This window comes from Astatotilapia calliptera, chromosome 3, assembly GCF_964374335.1.
Source record: "Astatotilapia calliptera chromosome 3, fAstCal68.1, whole genome shotgun sequence".
Taxonomy (NCBI): Eukaryota; Metazoa; Chordata; class Actinopteri; order Cichliformes; family Cichlidae; genus Astatotilapia; species Astatotilapia calliptera.
In genome coordinates this window covers 58,913,107-58,934,380 of record NC_137424.1, presented here as the reverse complement: position 1 = coordinate 58,934,380, position 21,274 = coordinate 58,913,107, and the positions used below count along the sequence as shown (strand labels likewise).

The window sequence follows — 21,274 nt, the reverse complement described above, 5'->3', positions numbered from 1 at the left end:
GTCAATGCTTTTGCATTCTTTCGGAAATGTAGCTGGGTAATTATGTCATTGGCATCGGTGAGCCACTGTCAATATGTGACATATTGAAATCGCATTTGAATTTGCGCTTGTTTTTTGCTTTCACTTTGCAATCGCGCGAACTGTGTATAGAGAGCGACAGCACTGATCTGTGAGTGATGATAATTTGGTTGGTGAGTTGATTGGTGAGTGACGATCATTTGCGCACCAATTCCTCTGACATCGTTTTATCAATTGTTAGCTTACTACGCAAACATGACAAGTGAAATCTCCCACAGCTTAAACATGTGAGAGGTTGATCGCGCAGAGAATCGCTGAGCGTTATGAGAGTGCGTGTGTAAAAGCAGCAGGATATATATTTTAGTTCTGCTGAGCCAAATAAGACAGGTCAGGGTGAAGAAGTGACAGCCAAAGAAAAGCTTACCACAAAACGGAGAAGTTATGACAAATCAGACTATAAGGCAAAAAGAAAGTGCAGCTTTATGGTTTCATGGACAAAAGAATTTCTGTGGCTGCAAAATGACGAGCTAAATAACCAGGGCTGCACATAAGTGGTCCGCAGGTGCGCATTCGCTGTCAAAATAAAAAACGCGCACAAGATAAGAAGTTGCAACGCGTGTTTGCGTACATAAGATTTTCAGGAGGACAAACATTTGTTTAGAACTCTTAAAGATGTCGAAGAAGCTCCTTTAAGCAATTACTGTGATGTTCCTCCACCTCCAAAGAAATGTCAGAAGGAGTCCGAACCACAAAAGAAGCACGTATTCTCGGAAAAGTAGTTGCAGGAGGTGAGCTGGCTTCAAACAAATGATGAACGCACAGAGATGTGGTGCAGAATGTGCCGTGAAAATTTAATAAATGACAAATTAAAAAGGCATGAACATTTTTTTTTGTATCGAAAAAAATATCGAACCGTGACACCAAAGTATCGAACCGAACCGAACCGTGAATTTTGTGTATCGTTGCACCCCTAATATATATATACACACACACACGATTCAAATTGATTCAAAACCACCCATAATAATAGACACCAAGAGTTTGCCACTTTCTACATTTTAGTCCTCTAGTGAAGTTAACCTCCTAAGACCCGAACTTTTTCATGGCATGCATTTTTAATTTCTCTTTGCTATTTGGGTGATTGGGCTCTGATGAATGTAAAAACAAATAATCATCTTTTTACCTCATTTTGCTCCACAATGGCCTGATATCCACATATTGGAACATTTGTTTTAAATTTCAGTAGAACAGTAGCAGAATTAGGGATGGGTATCATTTAGGTTTTATCCAATACCGGTGCCAAAACGGTACTTTTGAAACGGTGCTGGTGCTCAAACCGGTGCTTAAAGAATGGAGAACACAAAATTGGTCCAAAAACCTCTCATGTTCAGCTGGTTTTTGTAAAAAGATAACAATGTTAACCTTTTCTGCAGCTATAGGGCATATATGGTATCACTCTTGGCTGGAAGCAGTGCTTAAACAATGGAAAAAAACACAAACTTTATCCAAAAACCTCTCATGTTTAGCCGTTTCCCTCTTTTTCTTTGGTCATTTTAGCCTTTTTGGCCAGGGTGAAGGGAGCATCTGCCATCAAACAAGAAGACAGCCGCATGTAGCTATGATGATGTTTGCTAGTTCACCTTACCTGCATTAATGTAATAACGTGGTTAGCCTACTCAACGTAAATTACACACGAACAACATTAAGCTACTCACGCAGAGAAGAACGGCTTCTGCTGCCATCATCATCCGTCATCATTTCTGCTACACTGGCAGGGCTAGGGGCCAGGACTCTATTCTTCGTGTTTTTGCGGATGTTGCTAACTCCGGGTCTGATAACAGGCACCACACCCGCAGTAGATGTGCTCGGTGTGAGGTCTGGCAGCAAGCTATCAAATACAGCGCATTTCTTGGCTTTTAAAAAAAAACGCTATGCGTTGCCAGGTGTTTCATCGGATTTGAGGTGTTACCTCCTTTGACAGTATCACAGTATCAGCTTAAAGCACTTGTTGCAGGCTGCTGAGTTTGCATATTTTGCTGTGAAGTACAGCCAGATTTTTGACCGCTTCGCCTTGGACATTTTTAATCTGTAGCTCTGCTCTAAAAGAACGTACGTACCTGGACCCGCCTACTATCCTCGGAAACGTAAAATGATTGGCTAGAAGTGTATCACAGCTCAGGAAAAAAAAGCACCGAAATAAAGCACTGAAATGTGCGCTGCTTTTCGGTCTGGTTACTACCGTTTATGTCAGAACCGGTGCCATCATGGCACCGGACACCGGTACCCATCCCTAAGCAGAATAATATCCTTGTAAGTGGACCAGGCTCTTGTAGAGCAAAATTTAATACTGTAGTCTAGGCAACCCAAATTGTCATGTTGTGGCGGACCACCAGGTGGCTCCACTCACACCCAAGTTGAAGGGAAGTGCTGGGGTGGAGATTTTGGCGCTTACTACATGTGAAGTTCTGAGAGTCAGTTAATAAAGTTGGAATGAGACACTGAGACCTCTCCTGTCGTTATTACATACCTCCACATTGGTGACCCCTGTAGCGAACATGCTAAGGCACGACAACGAAGCCAGCTCCGGCCTGGAAGCATCGGCTGCTGCCGGACCTTCACCTCCACCGATGGCTGCGTTTGCTGTGGCGCTTAAATTGCTGGATTTTTGGCTTCACAATCCTCCTTCATGGTTCGTGCACGTAGAAGCTCAGTTTGCTCTTCGTGGAGTTTCAGCCGACGATACTAAATACCACCATGTGGTGGCCTCACTTGACCCGCTGTCAACCCGCCGCGTGATGACTCTCCTCCGGGACCCCCCAGCCCAAGGCAAGTACGCCGCCCTCAAGGCGCTGCTGCTGCGGCGTTACTCCCTCTCTGATGCTGAGCGGGCCGAGAAACTCCTTTCCCTCGCGGGCCTGGGCGACGGCACCGCTCTCGAGCTCATGGAGAGCATGCTGTCCTTGCTGGGCGTGGATGACGGAGGATTTCTTTTCACCCACCTCTTTCTCTGACAGCTGCCGGCTCCAGTGCGCGCTGGCCTTGCCAATTCCCCGCTATTGGCCACGAAGGATTACCGCTCCCTTGCGGAAGAGGCGGATCGCATCCTCCTGGCTACCAGGACTTTCGGCGTCCAGGCGATTGTTCAGGACTCACCAGCGTTTTCCCCCGCCCCCTCACCGATGCTCCAGGGGCCCTCCGACTCGTCCACGGTGGCCGGAATCGCTGCACGGTGGCACGGCGGAAAGGGGCTTTGTTTTTATCACCAGCGTTTTGGAGCGAAGGCACGGCGCTGTCTTCCGCCTTGCAGTTTCCAGACCCAGGGAAACGGGCATGTCAGCGCTCTGTAGCAGCCGCGACCGCTGGCAACAAGGAAAGGCTGCTTTTCTTAGAGGACTCACGCTCGGGGAGGCGTTTCCTGGTGGACTCCGGCTCACAGAAGAGCCTTCTTCCCCCAGCTGGCTCGGACAGGCTAGCTGAGGGCTGCGGGCCATTGCTAACAGCGGCTAATGGCTCTCCCATCAAAACCTTCGGTGAAAGGTTGGTGACTGCTTTCACGACCGTGACTTTCAGTGGAACTTTGTCGTTGCTGCTAGCTCTGTGCCTATAATAGGCGCTGATTTTCTTTGTGCTCACGGACTGCTGGTTGATGTTGCTAACAGACGTTTAATTGATGCTGTGTCATTTTCCTCATTACCCTGTTTGACTCGGGGTGCTCAGCCCTTGGTGCATGCTAACTCAGTATAGTCGGGTGACGTTTTTCTGTGTTTGCTTTCTGAGTTTCCCTCACTCACTGTCCCCACTTTCTCGAGCACGGTGATGAAGCATGGGGTGGAGCATTATATAACTACAGTAGGGCCCCCGGTGTTCGCGCGCGCCGCCTCGACCCTGCCAAACTGGCTGTCGCTCGGGAAGAATTTGCCACCATGGAGCGTCTGGGCATCGTGCAGCGTTCGAATAGTGCCTGGGCTTCCCCGTTACACGTGGTGCCTAAATCTGATGGTCGGTGGCGACCTTGTGGGGATTTCCGCCGTCTTAATAATGTCACAGAGAACGATCGTTATCCCATTCCCCACATCCAAGATTTTTCCGCCCATCTTGCGGGGACCTCGGTTTTTTCGAAGATCGATTTGGTACGGGGATATCACCAGGTTCCCGTGCGCGCGGAGGATGTTCCCAAAACCGCCGTAATTACACCTTTCGGCCTTTTCGAGTTTCTGCGCATGCCGTTTGGCCTGAAAGGTGCCGCCCAAACTTTCCAGCGGTTGATGGACTCAGTCTTGCGCGGGCTGCCCTTTGTTTTTGTATATCTTGATGATATACTGGTGGCCAGCAGCTCGAAGGAGCAGCACATGTTCCATCTGCGTCAGGTTTTTCAGCGTTTGGCGGAGCATGGGCTGATTATTAATCCGTCTAAATGCCAGTTTGGGTTGCCCATTCTCGATTTCCTTGGGCACCGTATTTCCGCAGAGGGCGCGGTTCCGTTGCCTGACAAAGTCTGAGCTGTTTCGGAATTTCCGCGTCCCACGAATGTTAAGGCACTGCAGGAATTTTTGGGGATGGTGAATTTTTACAACCGTTTTCTCCCCAGAGCGGCACATCTGCTGAAGCCCCTTTATGGGGAGTTAAAAGGTAAGAAAGCTAATGACTCCGTTGACTGGTTTCCGGAAAGCATCCAAGCGTTTTCTGATGCTAAGTCAACGTTAGCTAATGCTGCCCCTCTGGCCCACCCATCCCCCTCAGCGCCGATTGCGTTGACCACCGATGTGTCGGACATAGCGGTAGGTGCGGTGCTGGAACAGTGAATCTCGGGTGTCTGGCAACCGCTCGCCTTTTTCAGCCGTACGCTGCGTGACAGCGAACACAATTACAGCGTTTTTGACAGAGAGCTACTGGCGCTCCACCTGGCGACTCGTCATTTCCGGTTTTTTCTCGAGGGTCGTCACTTTACCGCATACGTGGACCACAAACCCTTGACGTTTGCCATGTCCAAGGTTTCTGATCCATGGAGTGCACGCCAGCAGCGCCAGTTGGCAGCCATTTCTGAGTTTACCACGGACATTCGGCACGTGGCTGGTAAATCCAATCATGTGGCTGACTGTTTGTCCCGTGCGCTGGTTTCTCCCTTCTTTCTCGGTATAGACTACTCCGCCATGGCTGCCGATCAGAGCGGTGACCCGGACATCCTCGCGCTTAAATCCACCCAGACGGGCCTCATACTAGAGGACAGACCCGTGCAGGACGGTGGTCCCCTCCTCATCTGTGACGTTTCCACCGGCCGCCCCCGCCCAGTGGTTCCCGCTTCCTGGCGTTGTCAAGTTTTTGACTCGGTACATGCTCTCTCTCATTTGGGGGTCCGGGCCTCTGTTAAACTGGTCAGCTCTAAATTTGTTTGGCCAGGCCTTCGCAAATCTGTTAGGGAATGGGCGTCGGCGTGCATTCCCTGCCAGCGTGCGAAGGTTCATAAACACACCAAGGCGCCCCTGGAGCCGTTCTTCATACCCGGCAAACGTTTCGATCATGTGCATGTCGATCTGGTGGGTCCTCTGCCGCAGTCACAAGGTTTTACGCACCTTTTGACTGTTGTTGACCGGACCACCAGGTGGCCGGAGGCGGTCCCCCTGGCGTCCACTACTGCAGCAGTGGTGGCCAAGGCGTTTTTGTCAACCTGGGTCTCGCGTTTCGGCCCATCCGCGGAAATTACGTCAGACAGAGGCCCCCAGTTCATTTCAGAGCTTTGGTCGGCCATGGCCGATGGACTGGGGGCTAAAGTCCACCGCACGACCGCATACAACCCGCAAGCTAATGGGATGTGTGAACGGTTCCACCGGTCGCTTAAGGCTGCTTTTCGCGCCTCCTTAAAGGATGGCAATTGGGTTGACTGCCTCCCGTGGGTTTTGCTTGGGCTGCGCTCTGCGGTTAAGGAGGATCTCGGCGCTTCCCCAGCTGAGCTAGTGTTTGGCTAGCCCCTCCGCGTGCTTGGAGAATTCTTGCCCGAAAATCCTCCTCCCTGCTTCGATCCATCGGTGCTATCTCTCAACCCGCTTTTGCACTCGCTTCGGGTTCCTGGTCTGGTGCACCACTGCGTGCCTGACACTTTTGTTCCAAAGACTTTAGAGACTGCTAAGTTTGTTTTTGTCAGGCATGATGCCCACAGGAAACCGCTGCGGCCGCTGTATGACGGCCCATTCAGGGTTATTGAACCGGGCCAGAAACATTTTGTTTTGGATTTTGGGGGTCGAAGGGAGACTGTGTGTGTTGATAGACTTAAACCTGCACATGTTCTTCCGGACAGTAATGTCCTGCCGGCCCAGGCCCCTCGCCGTGGCCGCCCTCCTTTGATGGGGTTGACAGACTCTGGTTTTCCCCCCAGGACTACCCCCAGACCACCGGCGTTTGAGCCTCCTCCTGCCTTTCCTGCTCGCCTTCACCAGCCTCGTTCACAGAATGGACCTTCCTCTTCCTGTTCTCTCCCTCCCAGGTTCAGTCGTTCGGGTCGTTTGCTTAGGCCCAGGATCCTGGACTGAATAGTCCACTCACACCCAAGTTGAACGGAAGTGCTGGGGTGGAGATTTTGGCGCTTACTACATGTGAAGTTCTGAGAGTCAGTTAATAAAGTTGGAGTGAGACACTGAGACCCCTCCTGTCGTTATTACATACCTCCACAATGTCTACATATGGTAAATGGCCTGTATTTATATAGCGCTTTACTAGTCCCTAAGGACCCCAAAGCGCTTTACATATCCAGTCATCCACCCATTCACACACTGGTGATGGCAAGCTACATTGTAGCCACAGCCACCCTGGGGCGCACTGACAGAGGCGAGACAATATGTGGACACTAGGTCCCAAGAGGTTAAACTAATGTGGGAAAACCAAAACAGCATGTGTGACTTACTTCCCATTTCCAAAATGTTTTACCCCTTTTTGTTTACTGGAGAAAAAAAATGTTTCTTCCTCACAACAAAAGCTTAACCAAGCCTTAAAAAGTGCGTGGGAATACTTAAGGCAACTTTAAATTCATAAAACAACAAAATATATGATCACTTTACACCAACCAAACCTGCCAGGCAGCATTTCACTTCCCCTCTTTTCAAAACTGAAGATGACTACTTGTGCTTTGCATGCCATTCTGAAACTCAAGACAGTAACCACTGAAACAGCCCATTGTTGGCCCTATGACAGCCAGGATAGACTCCATTTTCCACACAACACTGAAATGGATAAGCAATTTAACTGGATGGATTCAACATTATGATAGAGAATTAACTGCATACTAGTGGAAGTGAAAGCAGTGATTACATGGATGTGCGTGTACAAAGATATAAAGCTACAAAAATATTGGTCCCAGCATGTTTCCATGGCTAAACTTTGTGTACAACAAACTCTCCTGACTTAAATGTCCAAATTGGAGTATACAAGATGATTTACTTTAACACCAGTGTTGTATTCTGATCAATGATATAAGTTATCAAAAGCAGGGATGATTTTAGTAATTTTTTTTTCACATTTGATCAGATACTAAACTTTGGCACTAATCAATATTAAATGTTTTCAGTTTACAGGATTGTATCGGGGTAAATGAAAAAGTAGGGACAATTTAGCAGATTCATGTGTTTTTGTAGCGCCAGACTACGATGACTTGTGCTGCTGCATAAATCATTACCCATTTGGTTTAATTTAATATTAGACAGAAATAAGTCGAGTGTGTAAGTGTTTATTGTAGGAAAATGTTTGTCATTCAAATTTCTACAGCCACAATCAACATTTTTATGAACACAGAAATAAAAATAACACTGTCATCACATTATAAAACAAATTAATGATAAAAGAAATTATACACACATATGTACATAGATACATTTTATGCATTCTTATCCATAGCTGCCATCTGGAGGTCTGTAGAGTTTGGGGAAGGTGAGAAGCTGGACGCTGCTGAAGGCGAACTTCCTGCTGCCAATGTTTTTCTCCACGTTCTCCATCCTGCAGCCATCCCTGCATACATTCAATTCAATTCAATTTTATTTATATAGCGCCAAATCACAACAACAGTCGCCTCAAGGCGCTCTATATTGTACAGTATATCCTATAATAATAGATACAGAGCAAAACCCAACAATCATATGACCCCCTATGAGCAAGCACTTTGGCGACAGTGGGAAGGAAAAACTCCCTTTTAACAGGAAGAAACCTCCGTCAGAACCAGGCTCAGGGAGGGGCGGCCATCTGCTGCGACCGGTTGGGTTGAGAGAAGGAAAACAGGATAAAGACATGCTGTGGAAGAGAGACAGAGGTTAATAGCAGGTATAATTCAGTGAAGAGAGGTTTATTAGTTCTCACGTGAGTGAGAAAGGTGATTGGAAAGGAAAAACTCAATGCATCATGGGAATCCCTTGGCAGCCTATGCCTATTGCAGCATAACTAAGAGAAGATTCAGGGTCACCTGGTCCAGCCCTAACTATATGCTTCACCAAAGCGGAAAGTTTTAAGCCTAATCTTAAAAGTAGAGATAGTGTCTGTCTCCCGAATCCAAACTGGGAGCTGGTTCCACAGAAGAGGGGCCTGAAAACTGAAGGCTCTCCCTCCCATTCTACTTTTAAATACTCTAGGAACAACAAGTAGGCCTGCAGAGCGAGAGCGGAGCGCTCTAATAGGGTGATATGGTACTACAAGGTCATTAAGATAAGATGGGGCCTGATTATTTAAGACCTTGTATATGAGGAGCAGGATTTTGAATTCAATTCTGGATTTAACAGGAAGCCAATGAAGGGAAGCCAAAACAGGAGAAATATGCTCTCTCTTTCTAGTTCCTGTCAGGACTCTTGCTGCAGCATTTTGCAGCATACAGAGCAGGGCAGAAATAGACACAAATACACAAATTAACATTGAGGCATGGACATACAATGGTTTAAGATTAGCATTTTTCATAAATATCTAAAACCAGTGGCAGTTTTGTTTAGTGCCGCTTATTTAAAAGATTCAAAATCAAGAGGAAAAATAAAATAAAATGTAAATCGCTGACAGATAAGAAGAATACAAATACAATACAAATTAGAAAAGTAAATAATCACTCAACCATGAATACATTTTCAGGAGAGAATAGAAACAAAGACACTGGACCACATGAAGAACCACTTCTATTCATGTGATGTTAGACATAAAAGAGATTTAGGAGACTTTCACCACTTTCCTCATCGATCTTGAAACAACTGTAACCTCATTATTTACTCAGGGATTATTAAACTATTCTGATTCTGATTCATAACGAGGTTCACACCTTGTACTCAAAGACATTCTTGGTTTTTTGTGTAAAATGTACAAGGATAGAAGTGTAAGCGGCCAAGAGCAGCAGGTATGAGAGAGGTGGAAATAACTGTGCCAAAGACAGTCGGCAGCATTAAAGATTTGAATCCAACTTGTGTGAGAGACAATCGGGGGTAGGGGGCTGATGGGGAATGGTCATAAACAGAGTTCAGCCTTCTGACAACCTGTTGAATGAAGCTGTGCAACAGTGTAGTGGAGCGAGCCTGAACGCTCCGGTACATCCTCTCGGAAGGCTGAAGAGGGAGTGTGAAGGGTATATACTGATTAGAGCAGGGCGATATGACCAAAAATATTTATCACGATATACATTTGAAAATTTGTGATAATGATATAACTGACGATATAATTGACACTAGACAAAATACTTTACAACCCCACAACTTTATTAGTGCAAAAAACAAAACAAAACAACCCATCAATGTATTTTCACTTGAACAAGCAGCTGTTTTTTTATGTGCATTAAAGTTATATAAAACTTTAACAGTGCAAATGCAAATCCTATCTGACAGTTTAACCAAAAGGCATTTCCAGTGGAAATTGTCCAACATATCCTCAGCATAACCATGTATAATATCCACAAAACTTAAACAGAGGTTATACACACACAATACGGTAATATTATGTTGAAGCACAGTACGTATCACTCCGCGAGGCTCCTGCCTACGATAGCCGTAATGCTCCGACAATCCATCAAGCGGTGCGGGTTTGTAGCTTAGCAAAGTTGAGCCCCGTGTACAACATAACATCGTTTCGAGGTCAGTAAACACAACCAGAATTCATACATAAGGCACACAGGATTATAAGGGGCACTGTTGATTTTCAGAAAAATCAAAGGATTGATTTTAAGTGTGCCGTATTTTCCAAACAACATGGTAATAACGACGGCCCGCTAGCATGCTCTACCAAAAATAGTGGTTTGTTTATCCGATGGATGAAAGCTAAACCAGTTCCACACCACTGAAGTTGCACCATTTTTACAAACCAATTCTGGTTCATCTGTTTCATTCAACGATCTGCTTTCACCCTTCTCATTCTCTGTCTCCGCCATGCTTTTTCTGCCATGTGCGTATGAAAACAAAGGCACTGCGCAAGCATGTTTTACCCATATTCTATTGCGATATTTGATTTTCTTACCGTTGCCCAACATTATACCGGTATTACCATGAACGGTATGATATGGCCCAGCCCTAATACTGATCATGTCTGAGTTAAGAAAAATAAATACATAAAATAATAAAATAGCTTAAAAATAAAATTGTTAAAAAACTTTTCTTGGCAGACCTTACTGATCTTGTGAGAGTGTGTAAGTACAACAACGAGTTTCCACAGCAAAATTGCTGGAAATACGAAAAGTACCATCAGATTTCGATTCACTGCACCCTGCGATACCATCAGCAAAGCATCTGATTGGCAACTCCTTCATTTTTCAGAATGACATTGATCCCAAACACACTACCAGTGCAGTAAAAGCAAATCTGGATAAATCAACACACTTATCAGTCATGGACCTCAAATCCAATTTGGAATAACCCAGACAGAGAATAGAACAAAAGCCAACATCCAAAGAAGAGCTTTGAATGTCCTTCAAGTAGCCTGGAGAACTATTCCTGAAGACTTTACAGAAATTACAAGAAAGCTGCCTAAATGAGTTCAGATTGTGCTGGTCCCGCAGTCATTTCTGGAAACCTTCTGGGCCACAGCAGAGGCATGCCAGTGGCCTGCTACTGCTGTCAGGAGAGGCTCAGATGGCGGCTTTGAGCCTGTCACCTGTTACGGGGCAGTTTTGAGGACATCAGCCATGTGGAGCTCAATTACTTGGGCCTCTCCCTGGAGGATCACTGCCAGCGGTTCTGGGTTTGTCAGCTGTACCTGTGTCAAGAAAGAAGCTTCCTGGGCCCACTCTGGTCAAGCGGACGCCAACCTGGTGGCCAACTAACCCGTTTGTCTCCACTCTGCCTGCCAAGGACCCAGAAGCAACCCGAACCTTTCCTGAGCCATGGACAGCAGCACAGACACTGGAGCAGAATTGCCTGAAGTGTGGACTGCCAGGACACCTGAGGCAGGAGTGTCCGCTGACTAAGGTGGCACAGGTGTTCCGCATTGCTGGGGCTCGTGAGTCGTGACACAGAGGACGAACACCCAGTTTTTGGTGCCTAAGAGCCGCTTGGAAAATGATTTCCCGGCAGCTCATTAGCTGGGCCGCCATTAGCTGTTAGCTGGCCTTCCGTGGTCACATGACAGATGGGCGATGCCGACTATGAGGTTTTTTTTTGGGGGGGGGTTTTTGGCAACTACGAGGTTGTATGGTCGGATAGGGGAGGAGCCACACAGGTATATGACCTCAACCTCCATAATGCACGGAGAGAGGCTAAAAACCCATTCTCCAATGAGCCTGGTGAAGGAGAGAGATGAGTTGAGGCTGGAGGTGCCAAATTCCACCCTTCAGTGTGATAACCATTTCACACAGGCCCAGAGGGTGTTGTTGCATTGAAACAGCGTTTTGCAGATAGGTTCTCCCCGCCCGACCATTCGTCACTCATTTTAAGATGCAGCCTGGCATGATGGTGCGTTCATCGCCCTACAGATTACCTGAGTATAAACGTTAAATTTTTCAGAAGGAATTGGCCAAGATGCTGAAAATGGGGGTAATAGAAGAGTTGCACAGTGATTGGTGCAGCCCAGGGGTCAGCAACCCTGGGCACGCGTGCCAGCTGTGGCACGCAAAGGGTTAACTGATAGCACCACCTCTATCTGGGTCAGATATGAACCAAGTTTAGGTGGAGTTTATTTTTGTTGTGTTGACTTTTTACAGTCAGTTACAATAACTCGTACTGCGTGCTAGCTAGCATGACGGAGTTTCTACAGCTGGGTGGGTGCTTTGATGTTACTGATAGTGAACTTTATTTTATTCATAAGGTTAGTTAGTAGAGTTGCCAACCATCCCGTAAAAAAAGAAATCGTCCTGTATTAAGAGAAAAGATTACGCGTTTGGTATTGAGCTGAAAAGGAACAGTTTGTCCCGGACTTCAGCTAGAATGGAAAAAGACAAAGCTGGAGTTATTCTGTCTTTGAGCTGCAGCTGTTTCTTCTTCTCTCATTCTCCCCCCTCCCTCTCCTGTTGCTACTTCAATCATGAAACTGATCAATGATCAGCTGATCGGGTTTTCAGACGCAAGTCCTGTCTCTCTTGTTTGTTTATCGTCCACTTTGCGCCAGAAAGAGGAAACCAGCGGAGGTCGTGCTAAACAACAGCAGCACGTTTAAGCTTGATCAGCTGTTGTTAGAATTTATTTAATATTAATTTCTAGTATTAGCTGATGTTTACTGGAGCCACAGCTGTAAAGCTGCTGGTCATGATGTCGGTTTGGATATGTGGTGAGATGGAAACATGAAGATGAAACCAGGAGATGTCCTTACTGAATCATCAGAGCTGAACAGTGATGGAGAAACAGGTTTACCTTTTAGGTGACATGAATGAGTTGAAGGGAAGTTATGAACTGTTTCTGAGAGACAAATAACACCAGGATCCTTTTCTATGTGGCTGACAGCTGGTAACTGTGTAAGGGCGGGTCTAGCAAAGTGTTGCCAGGGGGCCAGGTAGGTCATTAACAGGGAGAGGGGGGCACAAAGAAATGCTTGTCTTTTTTATTCTCATTTAAAATGTCTCGCTTTTAATAAATAATTATCTGAATCTTATAATGAAAGTTTTTATCTGATGTAAAATGCAAAGAAATCCTACATATACCAACAAGACAGTGCACATCACTGTCACAACAGCGTTTGTTTTCATTCAAAGGCTTTATGGCTTTCCCTATAATACCTGGTGGGCTGGTCTCTAGCCAATGTTTTTTGTCCTAGTCCAGCCCTGGGCACGACACGCAGTGAATTAATCTGAGAAGGTGTATTAAAAAAATAAATGGCCGGGCCAGCGGTGCACATCGCAAATTAGCTCGCGTACACACATTAGTTGTGCTGCTTCTTAATGACGGTATCTTAGCTAACAACCCCAACTAGCAGATTCAACTTGTAATTGGCTAAAAATAACTTACAGAATTCACAATGCGTTTTCAGGACTTTCAGGCGTATGGACCAATGTTTTCTTTTCTGATCAAACCAGAAAGCTTTAATGAGCAGCTGGATTTGTCTCACATTAACTGGCTGAGTTAATGCCAGTTAATGCGAAATCGAAATGCAGCTGATTGAAGTGAAAACCTCAACGCTGTGGGGGTCAAAATTTGCAGAACTATGAACACAGCTGGAATCTATAGCTGTGTGTGTTCATGGAGCTGCATTTTCACCTGCTGGACATCACTACCTGACAAGTTTAACTGTCTTCAGAACATTGCAGAGGCCTTATTGACAGTATTTGGCTCTACATATCTGTGTGAGTAGGGATGGGTACCGGTATTATGGTATGACATAAACGGTAGTAACCAGACCAAAAAGCAGCGCACATTTCGGTGCTTTATTTCTGTGCTTTTATTCCCTGAGATGTCCTACACTTTGAATTCTAGCCAATCGTTTTACCTTTGCAAGCGTAGTAGGCAGGTCCAGGTACGTACGTTCTTTTAGAGCAGAGCTACAGATTAAAAATTCCCAAGGTGAAGCGGTCAAAAGTCTGGCTGTACTTCAAAAGATGCAAACTCAGCTGCCTGCAACAAGTGATTCAAGCTGATACTGTAATACTGTGCAAAGGAGGTAACACCTCGAATCTGATGAAACACCTGGTGACGCATAGCGTTTTGTTAAAAGCCGAGAAATGCACCGTATTTGATAGCTTGCTGCGAGACCTCACATCGAGCACATCTACTGCGGGTGTGGTGCCTGTTACCGGACCCGGAGTTAGCAACTTCCCCGAAGAGGAGAGTCCTGGCCCCTAGCCCTGCCAGTGCAGCCGTTCTTCTCTGGGTGAGTAGCTTAATGTTGTTCGTGTGTCATTTACGTTGAGTAGGCTAACCACGTTATTAAATTAACGCATGTAAGGTGAACTAGCAAACACCGTCGTAGTTACATGCAGCGGTCTTCTTGTTTGATGGCAGATGCTCCCTTCACCCTGGCCAAAAAAGCTAAAATGACCAAAGAAAAAGTGGAAAACAGTTAAACATGAGAGGTTTTTGGACAAAGTTTGTGTTTTTTCCATTGTTTAAGCACTGCTTCCAGCCAAGAGTGATACCATATATGCCCCATAGCTGCAGAAAAGGTTAACATTGTTATCTTTTTACAAAAAAACAGCTAAACATGAGAGGTTTTTGGACCAATTTTGTGTTCTCCATTCTTTAAGCACCGGCACCATTTCAAACGTACTGGTTTGGTACTGGTATCTGATAAAAGCTAAATGATACCCATCCCTATGTGTGAGCAGATTTTCTCTGACACGAAGAATGTCCTCAGGTAGCCGCCTGAATGCTGGACACTCGGAGACCTGTGTCTCTGAGTGGAAGACCAGAGATCACATTAACATGTGTGTCTCTGTATTAACAAACATGCCATATTGGCCCAGTTTATTTTTCTTATAATTGTTGTGAGGAGACCATAATTAGCATTTGCATTTTCTGTTGCACAGTTCATTTGCTGTTCTTGTTATGGATAAAAAGTGTATTTTTTGTTTCAAAATAGCTGATAACTATTTGCTGATAGCTGCCAACATCTGTGAACAAATATAATTCTATAAAGTGGTTCTATGTAGTGTGTAACTGTTAATATAGAGCGTTATTAAATGTATTGCTAATGCAATCATATGGCACATTGACTGCTGAGGAAATTTTAGATGGCACCCATCATCAGAAAGGTTGCCTACCCCTGGTGTAGCCCCATAGTTCTGGTAGTGAAAAGGATGGGTATATACGGTTCTGTGTCGACTACCGCAAGGTGAACAAAGTGTCACGGTTTGATGCCTACCATTCCCAGTCACCAGTCCAGGGAAAAGATGGCCCTCCTTTCAGCTTGTTTGGAGCCCCTGACACTTTCGTCAGCGTCACATGGACCAGGTAGGGGGGCACACAGTGCACAGGCTGCCACCTTCCTGGATGATGTTATCATTCACAGTAACACCTGGGTGGAGCATGTGTGACTGCCGTAGGTGCAACCGGATATGGCCCTGACCTCAGTCTGGCAGTGGGTGTGTGGGGTGTAGGGCTGTGAATAAATGACTGAACAGTGACTGAATGCTGTGGGTCCGTGGTGTTCACACCAATCCAAAAAAAAAAAAAAAAAAAAAAGGAAAAAAAAATGTATAGTTCAAGAATTTTTCAGTAGTACAGGATATGTGACAGCATGGGATGAGCTGGCCAAACACATGTACTCAGCTGGAATTAACTGAGCTCCAGAGGGGCACTCATTTCTCATGAATGTTTCCAGAAGCAGTTTGCCTGGCTAAGTGCTCAATTTTAAACGCCTGGAAGTGATTGGAACACCCAAATTCATTGATTTGGAAGGATGAAAAGAATACTTTTAGCAATACAGAATATCTTATAATAGTCAGGGCTATGAACTGCAATTTGACTGGTTGGCAATCACAAATAGGTCCATAGGAGCAGATCATATGACCAAGCATCAGTCTTTTACAATTTGAAGGAGTGGTAAAACATTCCAGCAAAGTTCAAACTGATGATGATAAAAATGTAAAGTCATAAATGCTGCTAAAGTTCAAACTGCACCCTGTTCTGTAGTCTAAATGAAACAACCTGTCTGACAGCTTCTTTCTTATTAAAATATCGAGTGTTGCTGAGAGGAGAAATGGAGCAGAAAGGAGTTCAGCTGGATTCAGAGAAATTCTCTTGTTCCATCTGTTTGGATCTACTGAAGGATCCAGTGACTATTCCCTGTGGACACAGCTACTGCATGAACTGTATTAAAACACACTTTGATGAACAGGATAGGAAGGGAATCCACAGCTGCCCTCAGTGCATGGGGCAATTCACAACGAGGCCTGTACTGGTCAAGAGTACCATGTTAGCAGCTTTAGTGGAGCAGCTGAAGAAGACTGGACTCCAAGCTGCTCCAGCTGATCACTGCTATGCTGGACCTGAAGATGTGGCCTGTGATGTCTGTACTGGGAGGAAGCTGAAAGCCATCAAGTCCTGTTTAGTCTGTCTGATCTCCTACTGTGAGAAACACCTCCAACCTCACTATGATGCAGCTCCGTTAAAGAAACACAAACTTGTTGACCCTTACAGAAAGACCCAGGAGAACATCTGCTCTCGTCATGATGAGGTGATGAAGATTTTCTGTCGTACTGATCAGCAGAGTATCTGTTATCTCTGCACGATGGATGAACATAAAGGCCATGAAACAGTCCCAGCTGCAGCAGAAAGGACTGAGAAGCAGAAGGAGCTCGAGGTGAGACGACTAAACATCCAGCAGAGAATCCAGGAGCGAGAGAAAGATGTGAAGCTGCTTCAACAGGAGGTGGAGGCCATCAATGGCTCTGCTGATAAAGCAGTGGAGGACAGTGAGAAGATGTTCACTGAGCTGATCCGTCTCATCCAGAAAAGAAGCTCTGATGTGAAGCAGCAGGTCAGATCCCAGCAGGAAACTGAAGTGAGTCGAGTCAAAGAGCTTCAGGAGAAGCTGGAGCAGGAGATCGCTGAGCTGAAGAGGAAAGATGGCGAGCTGGAGCAGCTCTCACACACAGAGGATCACAACCAGTTTCTACACAACTACCCCTCACTGTCAGCACTCAGTGAGTCTACACACTCATCCAGCATCAATATTCGTCCTCTGAGCTACTTTGAGGATGTGACAGCAGCTGTGTCAGAGACCAGAGATAAACTACAGGACATTCTGAGAGAGGAATGGACAAACATCTCACTGACAGTCACTGAAGAGGATGTTTTACTGTCACCAGCAGAGCCAAAGACCAGAGCTGGATTCTTACAATATTCACGTGAAATCACACTGGAACCAAACACAGCAAATATGCATCTGGTATTATCTGAGGGGAACAGAAAAGCAACAGTAAAAAGACAAAAGCAGTCCTATTCTAATCACCCAGACAGATTCACTTTCTATTATCAGGTAATGAGTAAAGAGAGTTTGACTGGGCGTTGTTACTGGGAGGTGGAGTGGACAGGGAGAGGAGTTTGTGTAGCAGTGGCATACAAGGATATTGGGAGAGCATGGTACTCAGATGAATGTGTTTATGGAGGAAATGACTAATCTTGGGCATTACGTTGTGACACACATAGCTATGATTTTCACTTCAAGAATCTCTCAACTCCTGTCTCAGGTCCTCGGTCCTCCAGAGTAGGAGTGTACCTGGATCACAGAGCAGGTATTCTGTCTTTCTACAGCGTCTCTGAAACCATGACTCTCCTCCACAGAGTCCAGACCACATTCACTCAGCCGCTCTATGCTGGACTTTGCCTTTTAGACTACAAAGTCACTGCAGACTTTATTAAACTGCAATAAACAAAAGTCATTGAGGGACAATTGGTTAAAATGTGTGATTTAGTTTCCAGTTTCTTCGGTCTCCATTGTTGTTGCTGTGAACTCTGTGTCGTGCTACTTCTCTGCACAGAGATCATCTGTCAGTCACACTTCATGTGTGCTACTTTGATGTCTTATCATGTTTCATTTAGATAATGATTGACTTTGTCTGGATGGCTCTACTTCCGGTGTCTCTAACCATTAAGACTCTCAAAGCTCATGGTGCAGGGCTCTAGACTAACTTTTTGCCATGGGCGTACCAGTACGCCTAACTTTAAAAAGTTAGAATGGCTAAGCTCCGACAGCGTGTCCGTCTACGGGCCGTCGGGTGAGAAAGCCGAGAATGAAAAAGTTGATTCTGATGCGTCGGTCCGTTCTGTGTTTTGTGTGGAATTCGTGTACCTGCTCTCATTTGCTGTTTGGTTGTTGTTGAAATGGTTTTGTGAGCTTTAATCTGAGAATCTGGCGTTTCTGGCAAAACACAGTTATATTTAAAAGTCGATTCAGGATTTAATGAATTGATATCGCTTTATTCAAGCTACTCACCTCCCACTTCCACCTGCACTTTCAACTGGACCACGGCCAATCAGAGAGGTCCCGCCCCTGACTATCTCTGATTGGTTTAGTCCATGATAGGGGCAAAATGTGTGTCTGTTGTTGACCACAGGGAAGGTTGCAGATTTTTTTTTTTTTTTTTTGCCACTTGAACAGTTGGTCGCACAGGTGCAACCAAATATTTTTTTTTAGTCGCACCACTGAAAAATTTGGTCGCATTTGCGACCAAATTGGTCACACTCTAGAGCCCTGTGGTGAGTTTTTTTCAGCAATACTGAATGAAACCACATACATATGTGAACTTCTCTCTTCTCCAAATGTTTCAGGAATATTTTGGCTAATGTATATTTTTTAAATTCAATTCAATTTATTCATGGACCGTAATAGAAAAACCAGCAGATTCATTAATTCATTGCACAGAATTTGTTCTCATTTTGTAAAACAAACAAAAAAAAACATTTAGAATTACATTCACATTTATTTTTAGATTTTGTTGTTCACTGTGATCGTCTCTCGTCATTACTTGATTATTCACAGCTCATATCCTGAGTCATACACACTGATTGTGTGAATGTTGAAGTCTTGAAGTGACTGTTCTGATTTGGTGTTATATAAATAAAAACTGTTTTGACTTTAAACCAAATTGAATGACGTGAATCTAAAAGTTTACTCCATGTAAACATCACATGATGTCAGAGTGAACCATAGGATACAGACGACTTCATGTTAAAGGATGATTCTGCTTTATTTTAGCCTGCTGTATTTCCCATCATGTGTCTGTTGTGATTTAATGAGTCATGAACTTCATCCTCCACCTGTGCTGTGCAGTTACATAAAACAATGAAAGGCCAAGAAATAATAATCATTTTTAATATGAATAATTTTAATGAATTTATTATGACTGAAAACACACACAAATAAAAGGGTTTAAAATGAGGTGTATGAGCCTAAAATATGGAGATGATATGTGTCAGGCACTTTATTCATTGCATTCTGTGTATTTTTATGCATTCGTTTTTTACTAACACTTACCACCCGCAGGGGGTTTACAGGACTTTTTAAATAGAGTGAGGAGGACCCGCAGGGCATCACAATATTTGATTAGTAAAGACAGACAATGTGTTACATTGTTGCACAACAGAAATTTCTATTAAATTATTGTTTTGCAAAATAAGTTCACACATAGATCTTAACTATGATTAGTTGTGCTGAATAAATCTTACTCAAGTATGTATACTAAGGTTTTAGGATCAAAATATAAAGTACTCATTAGATTACAGTAACTGATCTTCAGCAAGTATGATCACCTCTATAAAAGCAGAAGCTTCGGCAGTGTGCTGCTCACAAACATTCGTGTTTGTGCTGAATGAAAGCACAATGCCACAATCTTCCCAGCAGTGAATGTTTCAGTAAATTCACAGCAATGTCAGACCATCCAAAAAACAGAGAGCTACATCTCTGACTCTACAGGCCTCAGTTAGCATGTTAAATCTCTGAGTTGCCAAGTGGCAGCCAAGAAACCTGAAGTATTTAGAGCATTTCTGTAAAGAGGAGTACAAACATCTTACTGCTGAACTTGCCAACAAGGGTTTCGCCACCAAGTAGTAAGTCCTGTTTTGCATGTTCTCAAACACTTGTTTCACTCAGTGACATGAAAATTAATTTATAACTTTTATGTTGTGGTTGTTATGCTGCCCCTCTCCATTAAAATTACAGACTGTTCATGTCTTTGCACTTCAGTAAAGTACTAGAGTAAACGTTTGTGCTACAAATTAATTGTATCCTAACCCTCGCTATAAATTGAAGGGTTAAAAAAAAAAAGCATTATCAACCTTGTGTCAGTCACAAACTGTGGTCTGGTAATAATAAAGTCAAATTTCAGATTTCAAAGCCATAACAAATAACCGTCTGCTTTTCATTCAAACTTGTTCCTCTGTTGGTCTCTAAACAGAATGAGCAGCATAGCAGAGAAATGATGTGCGACAGGGAAGAAGAGTGGGGTGGACTTTGAGGAGGGGTGCACATTATTGAGTGAACACTTGAGCACCATCTAAAAATTTTACTTTATCAAGATTTGTAACTTTATATTTTATTAAAGTGAATCTAATTTACTCTTTTTTTTGTAGACATATGGTTCCTATGACTGTATATATACACATATACAGCTATAAATAAGCAAGAACATTTCCCTAAAAATGTAAATACCCCCCCAAACTCTAAAACACGTCCAGATTTACATTAGAGGATATTTACTGACTGACATATTGTTTTAGTCTTTGGTATCATTCTTGTGAATAAAACTTTCCAACAAATGAAAGAGAAAAATAAAGAAAGCCGCCTCTCGTCTCCTTAAGCTGAATTAAATCTCATGAACACGCTTCGTCTGAACAAACCTGACAGAAAATAGTAAGAGTGATAGTGATGCAGTCCACTTCCCAGTGTTCCCAGTCTGTGCTGCTCTACTGGTATTTTGCCAGCAGTATAACGAGGCTGAGGATGAGCCAAAGAACCAGGAGGTGAGAGGTCACCAGGAGAAAGGCCACTGGGTAAAGGTGCCGTCTGGGGGCTTTGGGGGCCAAACACTGTGGGAGTTCTGAGGGAGTCTCCCCTGGATCTAACCCAGAGACAGGGAACCCTGACTGGGTGTAACAGCCAAGCATCTGCCCCCAGGACAGACGAGATCTGGAGGATGAGCAGGGGTGTTTGTGTGCAAGTGTGAATGAAAGCCAGGGGGGGCAGAGAAGGAAGAGATGTGAAGAGAAAGAGAGGGAATTGATGGCATGAAGTAAAAGAACAAAGAGAGAAAAAGATTAAACTGAAAAAGTTTTGCAACATTTACAATAAGTGGAGAACAAAACGGGGAAACAGGAAAAACAAACGAGGCGAACAAACAGAAATAAAGGAAGGCAAGAGGAAGAGGATTGTTGTGTTTTTCAGGAGAAACAAAAACACA

General features: G+C 44.5%; 2 protein-coding genes across 10 annotated transcripts in view; one reads left to right on the top strand and one right to left on the bottom strand.

Moving 5' to 3' along the window:
• Positions 1–7,716: 7,716 nt before the first annotated feature.
• LOC113017156 (type II inositol 3,4-bisphosphate 4-phosphatase-like) overlaps positions 7,717–21,274 on the bottom strand; it is a 34,468-nt gene continuing 20,910 nt past the window's right edge. For 7 of the 9 annotated variants that reach the window (XM_080292617.1, XM_080292626.1, XM_026160312.2 and 4 more), the window contains one exon: positions 19,184–21,003. In XM_080292617.1, the coding sequence (XP_080148743.1) occupies positions 20,781–21,003 (223 nt within the window). In that variant the 3' untranslated portion in view covers positions 19,184–20,780. Of the gene's footprint in view, positions 8,011–19,183; positions 21,004–21,274 lie in introns of those variants that run through there. The other 2 variants (XM_080292634.1, XM_080292636.1) reach the window with 1 other exon arrangement.
• LOC145421808 (tripartite motif-containing protein 16-like) lies at positions 16,075–18,964 on the top strand. Its single transcript, XM_080292647.1, has one exon. The coding sequence runs from the start codon at positions 16,075–16,077 to the stop codon at positions 17,494–17,496; it is 1,422 nt and encodes a 473-aa protein (XP_080148773.1). The 3' UTR covers positions 17,497–18,964.